Raw genomic sequence first — 17,327 nt, forward strand, 5'->3', positions numbered from 1 at the left:
ATTGCATTTATGTGCAAGTTTGAACCTTTGCTACATGCTTTGCTACATTTAAAGTGTTATGATCAACACAATGAATTTCACCACAGATCAATTCTAAAGGTCATTAAGTATTCAAATATGTAATTAGCTGAAATAAAAATAACTAATTTCTTTGAGTACTGTCATTGTATCACAATATAGCATGTGTAATTACCTTTGGTCAAGTCCTTCAAGCTCTATATGCCAAACCGTGAAAGCTTGTTAGCTATTTATGCAAATATGAATTAGCTGACATGAAAATGCAAAATGACTTTCAATACTGTTATAACCTGGTATAATGATCAATGTACACAGCATGTTTCGCCAAATTTTATCAAGTAAATGCCAGTATATATCCTAATTTGGAAGGTTCATTAAATATGCATATTGGAATTGGCTGAAAAAAATGTCAAATGACTTTCAATAATCTTGTATCATAGTATCTTTAATGTACATAGCAAGTTTTGCCAACTTTGGTCAAGTCAAAACAGATAAATATCGCTAATAAATGCGGGATATCGGACCGCAGGCGGGCGAAGATTGCATTATAAGCGCGCCAACCCAAACTCACTGCATGGACATCACATTTACGAAATCGAAGTCCAAAGTCAACTACGTCATTGTTAGAATAAGAGAGGTTTTCCATCACACGGGAGCATACCACCACAAATTTTGCACAGATGGCGTTGCACTGGCATTGAAAAAGGGTGCATGGGAGCATGGGAACGCGGGCAGTTTCCCTCGCTGTGGGTAGGAAATGCATTGAGCAAGACACACTTCCGGGTTCGCAAAAAAACGAGGATCCCATTTACGGGGCGCTCAAATATAACTATTTGCTGTGATACATAGCAGAGGCGTATATGTTTGTGATGCTGAGAATAACATCAGTAAATAAATGACGGGTTTTAAAAGTTGACGTTTTTGCGATGAAACAGACTTCTGAAGGTAGCTCGCTTGGGGAACACGTCATCCCGGCCGCTGTCCGCTTTGACCCCAGTAATTCACACTGGTTTTGGTCGGCCCCAGGTACCCAAGTCACTTCGACCCCGTCACACTTTTGCCTACATGTCCACGGAGACGATTCAACATGTTCCACAACAAAGCCAAGACAAAAATTGAAAATATCAATAAAATGGCTTCACAAAGGCTGAAATACACGATACTCGATGAAGTATGAAGTTTATGAAATGAAATCAAAATTGACAACACAAGTGTTTGTCTCGGGTAATACCACTTGAAGTTGTTTTTTCCATACAGTGCAGTATTTGTCAGTGACAAATTAATCTTTGCAATACATTTTTTGCGATGAGCTGGAAATTTGATTAATATCGAGTTAATGTACATAAATATTCCGTTATTTACTGGGACACGTTTATTTTCTCGATCCGCTATCTGCGGACTACGTGCTGAAGTACATTGACTGTTCATGTCAACGATCGTTTCTCCCTCTGCAGAGTTTCTGTATCCCGTTCAACAACGCTGTACCTCGATCACACGATAGTGACGCTATGTAGCTGTGCAGTATTGAAACTTATCATAAAATGGCCACCTCGTCTAACAGTAACACGTATTGTCGGGATTATCGTACGGAAAAAAGACTGCAAAAGTAAGACTTATGAATCTTCATCAGAATTGAACACATCATGATTGTACACGAGTATCAACCGTGAATGCACGTTGAGCTCGGCAGTTACACAAGCATGGTACGCTACATGCATAGCCCTACGAGTATGGCGACAGTGTCCGGCTTTGGCTACGCCGCCTACCGGAGGTGGGAGGCGGCGTAGCCAAAGCCGGACACTCTCGTCATACTCGTAGGGCTAGCTACATGCACTGCCGCGAAGCCGATCGTATGCATTCCAAGGCCTATCCCGGAATTTGTTTCACAAACAACCTCAAAGGAGAGCAAACATACTTCTATGGACAGTGACGAACACGTTTCTTGGCGAAGCAAATTCAAAACAGTGCAGAAGTACATGAAGTAGGTCATGGCCTTGGACTCTGTGCACGAACCTGATTGGACACTTCAATACCTTTGACCCAAAGTTATTATTCATCAGCACTTCCATGCCATGAGGCTAGGTAGAGAACGTATGTACTCATTTCTGGCGATCGAACAGCGAGGGAAACAATCAATTACCAAGGATAAAGCTAATTTGCTAAACGATATTTTATCTTGAATAGTGAGTTGTATGAGTAATAAAATATCATATTTTTAATGTTCAATACGAGGTTGCAACACGGAGGGACCGTGGTTGAAACCAGTGCTATCCAGCTGTAGCCAACCTGGACAAGCACATTTCACAGCGCCCTCAAACAGTCGATTGTTTTCACTTGTCATACGCGGCGTAACAGAAAAATTAAAACTTTCATAACTTCATTAATATCCCAGCCACGCCCACCAAAACCTTTTCAGTTCTAGCCATTTGAATTCTGAAGATGTCTACCAAATTTGACTGAAATACGTTCAGCCGTTTTTGAGAAAATGGACCAACAGACAGACAGACAGACAGACAGACACACAGACAGACAGACATCGCTGCGACATATGCTCACGTGTTCACACGTGAGCAAAAAATGAATGTGAAGGTGAACAAAATGGCTGGTGCAGCTGAGCTTCTATTTTCAAATCATGTGCATTGACTTATTGTGCCATTTTATCTATTTCCAATATAACAAGAGCGACATTGTTCATTGATAAAGGATGATACTGTGTTCCTGAGGATCGTTGTTACATGTACCGATTTGCACTGTTACATTGTCAATTCACACGTCTTGTGGACTCACCTCTCTGCCTTTGGGACTGCAATTAACCCGTGTGAGGAGCTGAAAAAGGACTGCACATCAGCCAATTTAACACTGTCTGGACGACTGGGTAGGCTTCATTCAGACGTTTGAAATATGATAGATCATGTGATAATATTGAGTTATTTCGTATTAGGAGGTCAACTTTTAAGAAATTGTCCAAGAGTAGGCCTAAATACAAAACTTATACATGTATTAATACTGTAGCTGATAATATCTTAAATAATGATAAGCGCTTCTGGTCCTTGGTCAGGGCACGCTCAATAAGTAGTACTTCTTTTCCCGTAATGAAGTATATTGATCTTAATGCCATTGATCAAAAAAGTAAGGCTGAGCTCTTCAACAGCTATTTTGAATCTGTCTTTATTAAGTCAGACCACACATTTGATGTTACCAATCTTGATGTACCACAATTTTCTGACAAGGTTATGCGAAATGTTGAAATCAGTACAGAACAGGTGTATGACCTGTTGTCAAATATCAATGTTAAAGAAGGCTCAGGGTGCTGATAATATTAGTAATCATGTGTTATCACAATGTTCGATTGGACTAACAGTCCCAGTTTGGAAGCTATTTGTAACCTCACCCTCTCAGGGGTGTTTTCTTGACATCTGGAAAAGGGCAAATGTAATACCAATACACAAGTCTGGAAGCAGGGAACAGGTCAGTAATTATAGGCCAGTCTCGCTGCTTCCAACTATAGCAAAATTGTTTGAAGGGCTAATCTGTGCTAATATTTATACTCATGTTAGTCCAGTTATCACAACAAAACAGCATGGTTTTCAAGTTGTTCGACAGCGCTCTTGCACAACCAATCTTGCTGTTCTTGTGAAAAATGCTATTGATGCAATAGAAAGTAAACAACAACTTGTTATTATCTATACAGATTTCAGCAAGGCTTTTGATAGAGTTAATCACGTTTTCCTGCTGTACAAATTGCAGTATTTTGGCATTCATCAGAATATTCTGAAATGGTTAAAAAGTTATTTGAATAATAGGCAGCAATGTGTCTCAGTAAATGGAGCAGCCTCGACTTGGTGCAAGATAACATCCCGGTGTGCCACAAGGTTCCATTCTTGGGCCAAAATGACTTGCCGATGACTGTATCTGTTCGGATCCGTCTTTGCTGTTTGCAGACGATGCCAAACTTTTCAGTCGTGTTAAAACTCTTGATGATAGCAAGCACTTACAAAAGTCTGTAGATAAACTTGTTCAGTGGTCAAAAATTTGGCGCTTAGATTTGAATGCCAGTAAATGTAAGGTACTTACCATCACCTTAAAAAAGACACCTATTAAGTTTAATTACCATGTGGATAATTGTTTGCTCGATCATGTTTCTCACATTAAGAATTTTGGTATCATTTTTTATTCAAAACTCGCTTTTGTTCATCACATTGACTCTATTGTAAGTAAAGCCAATCACATAATTGGTCTCATTAAACGCAATTTTAATTTGATTACTCACGTTGCTGTCCTTCGACACCTGTTTATTACTATGGTGCGTCCAATTTTAGAATACAATACAGTCATTTTCAATTCGATTTCTGACAGTCAGGCAAACCGTATTGAGTCAATTCAGAAACGTTTTCTTAGATATTTACATCATAAACAGGGATGTCACAGTGACTTTTCTTCTTGGTGTAATTGTGACTATAACTTGCTCTGCAATCTTTTTAAAATTCAACCTTTGTTCTTACGTAGGAAACTATTTGATTGTATGTTTGTGCGTATATGCCTTTTATCTTCTTATGACTCTACAGGTTGTACAGGTTTTTTATGGTCTATGCGTACCAAGATACTCTGCTAGACATAGACCTCTATAACATATCCCTTATTGTAGAGTGATGTCACAAAAAATGGCCTGATTGGACGTTCGTCACTTTTTAATGATCTGATTGATAAGGTTTGCGATTTCGATGTTTTTGAAGAATCTCATTCAACTTTTAAAAGACATGTTAATTTGTTTTTGTCATTGTTTTATTTTAGAGTACTTTTTTGTTTGTTTAAATTTTAGTGTATTTTATCGTTTTTTTTTATTTTCTTGTCTTTAAGTGGCTGCCTGATGGCGCTGTTTATGAGCAAATAAAATAAAATAAATTGGACAGATCTGAAAGCATTATGCTTTCATTTGACGAGTTAAACATGTTTCTTTTCCAATCAATCCATGGCTTTCAATACCCAATGTGGCTTGATATAGGAGGTATAAGCATGGCCTTAGGTGCACTTCATACTATCGTAATATTGTATTACTTTGTACTTCTGAGGTAAAGCAGTCTAGTAATTGAATTTAAAATAAAATGATAAATAAATGGTAGCATCCTGGCAATTGGGTAAAATTGTTCTTATATTTTCTGATGAACCAAATACATGAAACATGTACACACCCTTTTTGTAGAAGATTCAACTGACAAAATGATAAGATGTAAAGATGATTCTCTCCTAAATTTGAAAATAGTATATGCACTGGCTGTCTTTTAATCATCAAATATTGTTGCATTCTGACAATAATATCTCTGATGCCAGCTTCTAATGAAATGACACAAAACTACTTACGCAAGTACTGACAGACACACACTCTGATACAAACTCTAAAATGGGAATCATTCCTGATCCTACTCACGGGAAGCCACCCACACAGAAGAACTGTTTATTATCATGGAATCTATCAGCCATAGTAGCAAAGAAGAGCATCTAACTACGACCAATGAAAGAAAGAAACACACAGACATCAGAACTTGCTTTTCAAAAGGGACATTTACTGAAACACTGCAATTGAGATACAAAGTACAGGCCCATATCAAATAAAATTTCCAAAATACACATTTCACCTCTCTACACATTACCATCCTTAATCATGTATCATTGATAAACAAAGTAAGTGTATGTCTGTGTGAGTGCCTGTGTGTGTCTATATCTGTGTCAGTGTATTTTCCTTCTTAAGGTTTTGAATAAAGACTTTCTTGGTAAGTATGTACCCCCCTTTTCACTAGAATGTATAAACCATGGTTAAAATGTGACAGCCTTAAGAATCAAAACCAGTGAAAAGCAATGTATTAAATATAATGGAACTTAATGATTCAATTTCATGACAATTTTCCATATTCACAGCTATGCTGTGGATAGCCCACAACCATTCTTCAAGTATTTTCATATTTTTTTTCTCTAAACAGTTCCTAATCACTGGATAGAAACACTACTTCTGTATGTGTGAAATGTATATCATAAACCGTTCCTAACCATGTACAACTACACGAGGACAAAACAAGGCAGTATAGTAATTTTTGAAACAGCAAATACAATGGTACTCTTCCCTGTGTGAGTGCATATTACCAACCATCCGAATAATAATTTCCAGTGAGTATGAAGCAGTTTTGAAATTCTGGTATTTTTCGTTGAGCGAGGCGGATGAGTGATGCACGGTGTTACTGAAACCAAAATTTTAAATGGGATCCATAGCCATGACACGATGCGACAAAAGTGTTAGGGCTTTTTTCTCCTGTACACCAAACCAGTCTACCGATTGTGCAGTAGACATGCAAACACACAGGTGAGACTCCTGTCTTAAAGTGAAAATAGAGATTGATAAAAATATGTTCTAATAATGAAAAATAACAGACTTCACGATCAGTCTTAACTAGCACACTATGCAATGGCTTGAATTATGTCTACCATTCTGATTGTAAAAAGCAGTACTGGTTAAGTTAATCCTACTAGACCATTTTTTTATGTTTAGTTCTCTGCAAGCATTCACAAATATCTCTTAACTGTCTGTACAGTGTTCATTTTTTTAAAAAGCATGAACTAAAAGCAACTCTGAATGACAAATCGTTTACATATTACAAACAAAGAAAAGGAAAAAAACTGGAAATAATTTAAAACTGAAGACATGACGAAACGCCTTTCATTGAGCAAGATAATGCAGAATTTTTACAATGGCATATTTAAATACAGAGGACTAGATCATTCACAGGGAATAGGACACTTGTCATGGATGATGGCAATGATGTTATGAGGAGTATTAAAATGTCACCATGTTTGAGGCAAATGTTGACAACTATACTGTAATCATGAAGTCCTGCTACTTCAGGTAAGAACTGGCAAGATCACCAGTAATGTCTTCTTGTGTTGTTAAATCAGACTTAAATTGTGGTATTGTCACACTAAAAATTGCTTTGTTGGATAAAAGTTTACAATCATATTTCCTTTTTAAAGAACAAGGGATGTAGCTGTCTGTATGGCTGACCATCAACCTGTTTAACTGGTTTTGAAATTTCTGAGAACTATTTGAGGATGTGAGGATGTTGACTTGGTGTGAACCAGCTGGTACGTGAAGAAAATTAAGCATAAATTGTTGTAAGAGGTATCTGGAGATGAGGCACAACCATCTTGGTACTAAGTCACAGGGATGATTAGCTTTACAATTTTTTTTGGGGGGGGGGGGGACAGAGGTCATCATTTCAAAGAAATCACAATTTAGTTCAACTTTGCAACAGAGCCAAAAATTCTTTGAGTGACATTTTTCAGGGTTTTACAGTATTCCAGAAAGTTTTGCAGTAAAGCAGATTGGTGGCCAGCAGTGGAATCAAGGATGACAAAAAACAATATCAGCTCACACATCAAAGCCTTCAATCTGTACAATGCAGACTGCAAGCAAAACTTTTTGAATTGTAATCTGCAACCTTTGTCTTTGCGCTCAATAGAAACTTTCATTTGTACCTCAGCAGGCTTCCATCAACATTGCCGTGTATACCATCATCTGTTAAAACATTTTTACACAGCTGTTTCCACAGGTTGAACTGTTCGCACATTATTTGTGGAATTGAAAAAAAAAAGACTTAACATGAAACGACTTTCCCCTTGTGTTTGCAAGTTCAAACCCATGCCAACCTTTCTGACCTTTCCCTTGGGGTAAAATTATGGGGTCTAAAATACTGCTCAATATGATCAATTCAAATCTTGCAATTCTCATAACCTGCTGCAGTAACTGTTCTGCAGGATCATAATAAAGAACTCACCTTTTAAGGGGGAAACAAACTTCACAGTCATACAACCATAAAAGAAAACAAAGCAAGTTACATGTACTCATACTTTTGTCACAATATATAAGAATTAGTCCTTTGTACAACCAATGACTGATAACATGCTGTTTATCATTATATCCACTTGCTAGCCTGCAGCAGCCGTGTAAGGTCCCTGCTGATTGGTGCATTTGTATGAGACAGTCTAAGTTGATTGGTCAATATACTTATGATCAAGTGAATTCATATGGCTTGAAATATTTCGAGCTTAAATTTATCAAATTATAAACTGACTGTCATGATTGATGGGGTTATGTAATTTACATGTTTAGATTTAATCCAAACACAAGACATTAAAAAATTTAAAACATGTGGACTTTTGCAAGGTCCTGCAGGATAGCCAACAAATTTTCAATGTGAGGGTTTTAAGTTCTGAGCACTCCATTTCAGCCATAAACAACTATCTAACCATTAGAATTTTTAAAAAATTACAGTGTAGTATGGACAACATTGAAAATATGAAGAATTGGCATGTCTGTGAAGTTCAGATGTGCGCCCTCAAGCACTCAAAATATGGAGAGTGCCATAAAGATATGAAGAGCTCCCTCAAGACACGAGTGCGCCCTCAAGACATAAAGTGCAACCTCACGCACTCAATCTCTAAATATTCTAAATGGTGAATATAATTTTAAACGACATACATAGAGAAATAAAACTGAATAGATACAATTTTTTTCTGATAAACATATCATGTGGAATATTCAGTAGGACAATGATAAGAAAAATTCTTCCAATCCTGTAGTCTTTGCCTCACTATTTTTTTGCCTTTGTTTTTCGTTCCAATTTTACGGATTCAAGAATGTATAACCTTGGCTATGGTACAGTCTTTACAAATACCCTTCCATCAAAGAATTTTTTGACTAAAAATTACTTTTTTTTACACAATATTCTATCGAGTAAGAATTCCCACAAACTGGTTTGCGATTGAAGATGTGTAGTCCATCACTGAATCTGAAACACAGCTTTGAAAGTAGCTGCCACTTTCTGAAGATCTCCAGAGAAACAAAAATTTTACAAAAGAAAAAAAATGATTATCATCAAAAAACTGCCATCATATGACTTCTTCTGATCAAAAATGCTATCTAGGAAAAAAAGTTAAATTCAGTGTTGGATTGGCGGTTGTTCCCTCTGTCTGCTTCAGTCTACTGCGGTTGGATGGCAATCTGTGTGTTGTAGTCTGCCGTTTCCATTCGAAGGATATACGGGATGATGCTGTCGATCTGGACATTGCCGATCAGCCCAGCGAAGAAGAGCTCTTCCATAATGCTTGGGTTGAGGAGACGCAATGCTGGTAGACGAAGCAGGAGCTTTGGGAAACGGTCCGTGCTGTTCGGGTATGCCCTGCTGACGTACTCTTGCAGCTCCTGCACAGCCTTCTCTTGGAATTTCTCAATTTGTCTCGAATTCACCAGGCCTGGATGATCTGCAAATATGAAAGGCAATATGATGGTGTTGTCAGATTTAAAATGAATCACTCTGCTGCATATGGTTTCATGTAAGCTGATAACTACACACAATACATGCACAGTTATCCAGTGAAGGGCACTGTTATCCATCCTGGAATGGCACAGTGTCTTACTGACGTCACATCTCACTAATATTCATCAAATGAAATTTTGGTGCCAAATAAACCCTGAAAGAAAAGGAATTCGCTGGTCTTGTACTCTAGTCAATGTTTGTCTGAGTTAGAATGTGTAGCCTATATAATTGATTGACTATACAATAGATAATTGATTGACGTAATTAAATCTGTTTCCCTTTCCTCTGATAACACCAACGTCTCTCTTACCTGTACTGAAGAGAGTGATTGCCTTCAAGTAGGCAAATTCAGTGGCATCCACTTGCAGCTTTGTCACTGAGTTGACAAATTCTTGAAGTTTCCAGATGTGCTCCATCACAACTTTTACTCTGTCTGCTGATAACTTATCTGCAGTGATTTCAAATAAATAAATAAACAAATAAATAAACAAACACATGACAAATAAGTAAATACTTTTTGCACAAAAAGTTGACATAAGCTGACTCATTCTTAGAAAGTTCTTTGCAGCACAGGAAAATACTGCATCTTCCATATACATAATGCTCCATGGCTGACATGAAGAAATTTCCTCAAATTCCTGCAGTGACTCAAAGAGTTATGAAATGTCACAAAATAAGAGGGTACACTAGGTATGTCTGAGATGGGATGTACCACATTACCTTCCATATACTGCAAACAGTAAATGACCAGGTTTTACAAACGCTAAACTAAAGAATGTCTCTGAGTTTTAGGAAATCATACTTACGCATACCTTGCTGTACACTCGTTTGAAGATGATTGACAATAGCGGTGAGAATGGTGGACAGTGCCATGGCTTGACAGCATTGGGCCAACCCCAATGTGAACAATTCACTCCAGCACTTCTGAACAACTGTGGTGTGACACTCTTGTCTGAAATCAAATTAAATAAACAAACAAATAAATAGACAAACAAACAAAAAAGGCAAATTGATTAAAACTTTTGTCCTAGCTCCATATTGACTGCCAGTTACTTTACGTTATAGACCTTACAAACTCTTTCCACCTACATTACATTGGCAACACTCCATAAATTTACCCTTGTAATCATGTCAAACTGTGCATTTCACAGACATATTCTCACAGAATAAATTTAGAGCACTGGACACATACCTTAACAGATATACCAATATTTTATAAACATCATCAGCATCTTCACACATGAAATATGTAGAACTATGAGATATTGTCCGTATGGTCATCTAGTCCTGCTACCTTTACAATACTGATATCATACTTGGTGTCAACAATTCCATTGGAAACAACAAAACTTAACGTGAGACTAGATATGACAGTCATTAGGATGATCTAAAAACTTACAATGATTATCGCTGCTGAACAGCGCTTCTTTATAAGTTAATCTGAGTGAAAACACTGGCCTTTTTCCAGTGAGTGAATACCTACCCAAGAGCCTGGAATGCCGGTATGCTCCTGGCCCAGTGCATTGAAAGGAAAAGGAGCCTCGAGGCAGACTCACAGATGTAGTGTACGTTGAGATACTGTGGCATTGGCGACGGCGTTGTCAGTTTGAACTGGAAATGTGTATCAGTAAGTAGCGGACCGTCAAGTTCTATGAGTGCAGCCGAGGACCCAGCAGATTCCGATGCATCACCCTGTCCTCCATTGGCTGAAGAATCAGATGTACTGGGAAAATGGGAGAAAAGGAAGAAATATTATAAGAATTTAGACTGCTCTTTGTTTTTATACCATTGGGAATATTACGAGGGTTTACCTGGACATTCTGATAAACAAAGGAACGGTATATGCCAAAGATTGTAACATTGTTTTTACAGTAATTTGCATTGGTAGTCCCTTGGGGACATATTAATTGCATATAAGAGCAAAGAATTAGTGTCTAAACTTGACACAGAGGTAATGTAGTAATTCGTTTCTACACCCTCGAAAGCAATGGGTTTAATAAAGACGATAAAATCGTTTAAGATAAGCCTCAAAACATGTGGCAAATATGCTATGCAATTGCATACACACATCATTGAAAGCATGACACAACACTGAGGAAAACTAGCAACAATCCCTCCAGCTGGCATATGGAGGTAGTGTGAATGAAACATCTATGATCTGCTAGCTGTGTTTACTTCTGACGGCTGTTCCATGTTTCCTGATATTGAAAACTCTTTGTTATAAGGTAGAATACACTGTAGAACCAAACTGATGCAAAAAATTGCACAAAATATACGACAAAACTAACGACTTTGAGACATGAATCTGTACCAACGGTTTAGTATGCGTATTACTTTAAACATCTTCAGCAAGTCAAACAACAGTATGCACATTGAGATTGTGCACTAAGAGAATGGAGAGTGTTACTGTTTATAAGTATGACTACCTGAATAATTTCAAAAAGTCATCAGCGGGAAACTTACGTCACTTCAACTGTGTTGGCAGTTTCTGTGGCTTCACCTTGAGTGTTGAGTGCCTTAGCGAGAGTGTCAAAGGCTTTCGAGATCTGATTCACGGCTTCAGCTGATGCCTGTATTTCAGATGTGCCAGATTCTCCATTGGCGACTTGTGTGCTCTCCCCAGCCGGCTCCGGCACACTGCCCTCTTTGTTTTTGCTCATGTTTGCCAGGGTGGTGACCACGTTGGCTAAGGTGCTCAGATCTGTGTTGGCTGTGCTGGATTCAGTAGCAGGGCTGTTTCCTTGGATATTGATAAGCATACCTTGGTCAAACAAGCCAACATGCTGCTTGTCCTTGTCAACTACACAAGAGAAAATGTAAAATAAATAGGCAATTATCAAAGATCATTTCCTTTCAGTTTTTCTCTGGAAGCACGCACACCTCTCAAGATCATCTTTAATATTAACCCTTTCACTACTATGGTTTGGCCTGAACCAATTGTTTTGAACTGTGGACTGGTTTACAGGAAAATGGGGGTGTACAGGATAACCTCCTTTGAGGAAAATCAGACATACATGTAGCATCAAGTCACTGGGCATATGACTTCAGACTTATTATGTAGGATCGTGTGTGATGGCTGAAAAGACCTTTCACAAATAATATCAATTTTCAAGAAGTACAGGCAGGTCATGAATAGACCTTCAAAAATTGCATGTGACTGCTTTGTACATGCATGGATATACTGACAGGAGAATCAAGATAACAGTTTGCCATTCAAAAGTTTGCCATTTCAGTTCAAAATTTTGTCATCTGGAGGCAAACTCTACTTGATAGTCTTTCAGCAGTATCACATCCTTCTGCAGATAGGAAACTTGTATAACTTTACTGGCCTACATGTAGTGCTAGTGGATTACATCAGCTGTATGGTGTTATCATGAAGTGGAATGCTACTATAAATACTCTGTGTAAATCATCATCTCAGAACCTCATTGTAGAAGGGCAACATGTCCCACACTTGTGATTGTTTTAAGGAGGATTTTGATTAGACTGGGGGATCTGTGCAGTTGCACATCCTGGAGAAATCTCTGCATTAATTATTGAAACAGTGCAGATAACAACATTACTCAGTGAAATATGGCATTAAAAGAACTGGAAGATCATCATCCTTCATCTAAGATTGGTCATTGATCATTCTATTATATTGCTACCTATTCCACGAAATTTGCATAACCTACACTTTTCATGAGGAAATAACACATCAAAAATGAACAACTGTATACGATCACAACCAGTTGAATAAATTATTGAAGTAGTAAGAATAAACTTACGTGCTACAAATGTCGGTGTGGCAGCCAGAGGGCTCCTCAAGTCCTTGCGGATGTATATCTTTTCAGTGGATGCGGCACAGTTTCCGGGCGACTTCTCACGATTTGACTTGATTGGAGTTCTCTCACACTGCACAGCTATAGAAGTATTTGAAATACGGGATGTCCCAAAAAGTTTTGAGCCTGGTAAATGGGGTTGAAGTGTAATACGGGCATTTCCCAATGTGAACTTATTACCTGTACCTCAATATACAGTTGAAGCCACAATTGTAAGACTTGAACTGTATTGCGTACAAACAACACACATTTTGGCTCATGGAAATGCTTATACGCCATCAAGAACACACCGGAAACAAAACGTTTGAGAGATAAGAGAATTAATATTCATCATTGTTCACAAAAAATATACACAATATGTACAATGTGTATGCTTTGTCATGCAAATGTGGAATGTAAAAATGTACAATGAAACATAAACACTGTTGTTACGTCTGAAGAGAAGGGTAAGGCTTCCATCCATGGTCAGAAAAAAAGGAAAAGTCACATGACAAATGTCCATCAATCTCACATTATTACCAAATTCCCTCTGTCAACAGAAATCTGTCCTCAAAATTGCAATCACAAATCTTATTTAGCGATAGCTTTAACTGAGTATTTGTACAGCCGTGACATTCAAGCATTACTATTTGGGGTGATTTTTTAGAACCAAGTCTTTTTCTGGTAACAAACTGCATATATGAATCTGCGTAGGATAACAATTACAAGAGAATTTTGCATTTTTAGTGTCTGTACATCAGAGTGACATGGGTAATGAAGTGTCAGAAAGATATACAGTGTATTGCTGTGAATGAAGGGATCTGCCAAAATAGACTTTTGACGAAAATACACAAAGGCTACCTCAAGTTTGCATGGCGTGGCTACCTTATTTTACAATCAGTCTATAGACATTTGTCCTAACATATGTCAAAGAGACATAAATCTGCCAAATAACACATGAAAATGGAAAATGTTTTATTGATACTGAACCGAGGTCAGGTTTAACCTTTTCATCCCCAATTCCCTGTAAACAGATCCACTTTCATAATTGATAACAATGGGTTTGGGCCAAACCTTGGTGGTAAAACCCCACGGTTTGGCCCAAATAAAGTGTGGACCTGCTATAAGGGATTGGGAGTGAACAGTTTAAACTTGTTATCTTTTTCCAGCCCAACATCACATTTTCACTGGTTTACTGAGTGTCACTACCTTATTCCAGTTTTAGTTACAAGTGTAGAGCATATGTGGATGGTATTTCTCATTTTTTGAAGGAAGACATCATTTTTACTTATTTTTCTCAGGTTTCAAAGTAAACAAATGCCGGCATAAAATTCAAACCAGATTAACTACCTGACATTTAACAATGCACAAAGAGCCTTGCGGCAAGTATCATGACATCAGCTGGCTTTTATTTGTGAAAAGTCAAAAGGTTAAACATACTACATGTTGCAGAGCGGAAAAACCTGATCAGTTTGCTTTGTCAACTGCATTAAACCCTGAAACTCCTACAAACATTGGAACTGTTAAAGTAAGAGCAAATAGCTAGGATAATCAAGTATTTTTCATTGAATGACTTGGTTTTGGCTGTTTATTTTAAAGATAATACGCTCCCTTTTTCCTGGCAGAGAGGGTTGTGTGAAATGTGAATATAAGTAAACATTACAATGAATTGCAAGTATATGCCACAAATATAAGTATGACTAATGATCAGGTCAAATTTTCTATATACATCCAACAATATTAGTGCTAAAACAAGTGTGTGGGAGAATATGTGCACTCTAACAACCAGCAAAGACTGATTTCTGAGAAACTGAAATATTCTTCCCATAAGGGGTTGATAATTTGCCCTTTCCATGGTAACATTTAACTGGTTAGTGCTTTCCCCATCAGTTACTATCTGACTGTGCTGTATAACTTTACTGAAAGGGGCACGACCAAGAACTGTTCAGCCAATTGGGAGTAATGGAATCAAGATGACAGCAGCGGCTGACCATACCACAATGGCAGTAACAGGAAACACTTCTCAGACTGCACAATGCACTATAAAAGGGAATACGATGCCTTATCCTTCTTTCGTGGACACATAACACACATCTGACCCTATTTTGTGGCTGGAAACTCATTTACAAAGAAGACACGTAAAAATCATGAAGGCACACTGTAATATCAAAGTAAGATAGACAATTGCTATATTTTTGTTTCTGTAAAACGACTGATAAACATCTCCAAATGTCAATACCTGGGGGGATCACCATACTATTTCTATAGCAGTTTGTAGCAGGAAAACGTGAATTTTTGCCTTATGGTATTCTCTCTAAATCTCAGATAATACTTTTTAAATGTCGCATGTAGAACTGCTGCAAAAAGTCAACAGCAAAAACAGAGAGAACTTTGATCACAGAACCCCCCCCCCCCCCCCAACCTAATGCTAGCAATTTTTCACATCATTCTCAGGCACTGTCAAGTCATAGCATTGCCAAAACATATATTTGACATTTTCATAAAAGTGTTGTCAGAGTCCTTACATGTAAATGCTAACACCTGAATGCGTGGTTCTTCAACAAACTAATTCTGTACAGATTTTTATTTTGGTTCATGTTACACATCGCTAACTTTGGCCATTTACAATCCAGTGGTGCTCTTCTTATAATCAAAGACCACTTAAGTACAAACCTTGACAGTATTTGTTAATCAAAACTGTCTCGTGAGATGGTAAAGTTTATCAATATTGAAAAGATTGAAAGAACTGACATAGGGCTTTTGGGAATGCAACGCAGCAGTTATACATGTGACAGTCTAAGCATTGCACAAGCACTGATTGCTGGTGGGAAAAGGCCATGTATGTGGTATATAGAGAGCACAAGTTGCATCAAAAATTGCATGATAATATGTTTACTGCAGATTTATAAATAACAATGAAGTGGTCACTGCAAATGTACAGTAAATATGTGTTTGCAAAAATGTGTTTACCCATGACAAGGCACATCTAAAAATGTCTACATCGAACAAGAAAAGAACTTCAATCCATATACCTGACTTAAAGTAGAACGCGCCTCTGGGACAGAAATTCAGGCTTTCAAATTTTATCAATGCTCTTCTGACCTACCATTTTGTGGGGCTCATTTTAAAGCTCTTGATAAAAGAAAAGTTTTCACTGTCTTAGTTTTTAAAAATCGAAAACTTTATTTTTCCCCATAGAGTCATCATAGGGATGGCGGCCATTTTGAATTTCAAATATCAGGAAATCATAGGTAATTTGTCTCTCTAGTACCAAAGTTTGCACGGTGACCCCTGATTGTTATTCTTGGTTTGGTAAGAGAATGATTGAAAATTTCATTGAGGAAGGTTTGAGCAAAAGTTTAAGTCTTTCACTTTCGAGGCGCATATTACCTTAACAACATATCATTGTTTCACATCAGTTTTGCCAAAATGTATGCTTGACATTATTCAACGTTTTCCTTGGGTTTTTTTTTCCAGATGTCCTTGTGCTAGAGTTAACACACTATAATACAGCTAAAGGAACTAAGAGAAAAATTGCTCTGGGCAACCCAAAATATTTGTTTCTTCAAATTACTATCATGCCACAATTTAATTAACTGTTACAAGGCATTTTAGCCTTGCCGTGGTTCAGCGAAATATCCATAACATGCATGAGTTCATATTCTTTAACTGCCCAGAGATGAAATTTTTCTCTCTATTCCAAGGGCTAAAGCATATGATTGTGAGGCAGCATGGTTGTCAATCACAGCTATAAAGCCATTTGTACTTTAAATTTACTTATTAGAACAGTTAAAAAAAGCCAATAATCACCTAGACTAGTTGGTGACTTACATTCAGCTTTCATCCCCATAGCCAAGCATTTTTGTAAGCGACAGAACTGGCAACGGTTTCTATGGTGTTTAGTCACTTGGCAGTCCTTGGCACCACGGCAAGTATAACACAGCTGCTTACGGATGCTCCTTTTGAAGAAACCTTTGCAGCCTTCGCAGCTAACGACACCATAGTGGCGGCCTACAAAAAGATTGAAAACATCATAAACTGGATGACAACTTTTACATTGGTTGAATCCCTTGGAAGTCCTGTCAAGCTAGTATGCCTGTTCTATTTATATCAAATATTTTTAAGGTCATGCTACAGTTTCAAAGGC

General features: G+C 37.6%; 1 protein-coding gene across 8 annotated transcripts in view; it reads right to left on the reverse strand.

The window, feature by feature from the left end:
• Positions 1–5,558: 5,558 nt before the first annotated feature.
• The window catches only part of LOC139135755 (orphan steroid hormone receptor 2-like), a 28,600-nt gene continuing 16,831 nt past the window's right edge, over positions 5,559–17,327 (reverse strand). The window contains exons 4-10 of one of the 8 annotated variants that reach the window (XM_070703436.1): positions 17,012–17,191; positions 13,148–13,282; positions 11,844–12,180; positions 10,864–11,103; positions 10,193–10,332; positions 9,691–9,828; positions 5,559–9,324 (exon numbers count right to left, since the gene is read on the reverse strand). In XM_070703436.1, the coding sequence (XP_070559537.1) occupies positions 9,044–9,324; positions 9,691–9,828; positions 10,193–10,332; positions 10,864–11,103; positions 11,844–12,180; positions 13,148–13,282; positions 17,012–17,191 (1,451 nt within the window). In that variant the 3' untranslated portion in view covers positions 5,559–9,043. Of the gene's footprint in view, positions 9,325–9,690; positions 9,829–10,186; positions 10,333–10,863; positions 11,104–11,843; positions 12,181–13,147; positions 13,328–16,990; positions 17,192–17,327 lie in introns of all 8 variants that reach the window. The other 7 variants (XM_070703435.1, XM_070703432.1, XM_070703431.1 and 4 more) reach the window with 7 other exon arrangements.

This window comes from Ptychodera flava, chromosome 6, assembly GCF_041260155.1.
Source record: "Ptychodera flava strain L36383 chromosome 6, AS_Pfla_20210202, whole genome shotgun sequence".
NCBI lineage: Eukaryota > Metazoa > Hemichordata > Enteropneusta > Ptychoderidae > Ptychodera > Ptychodera flava.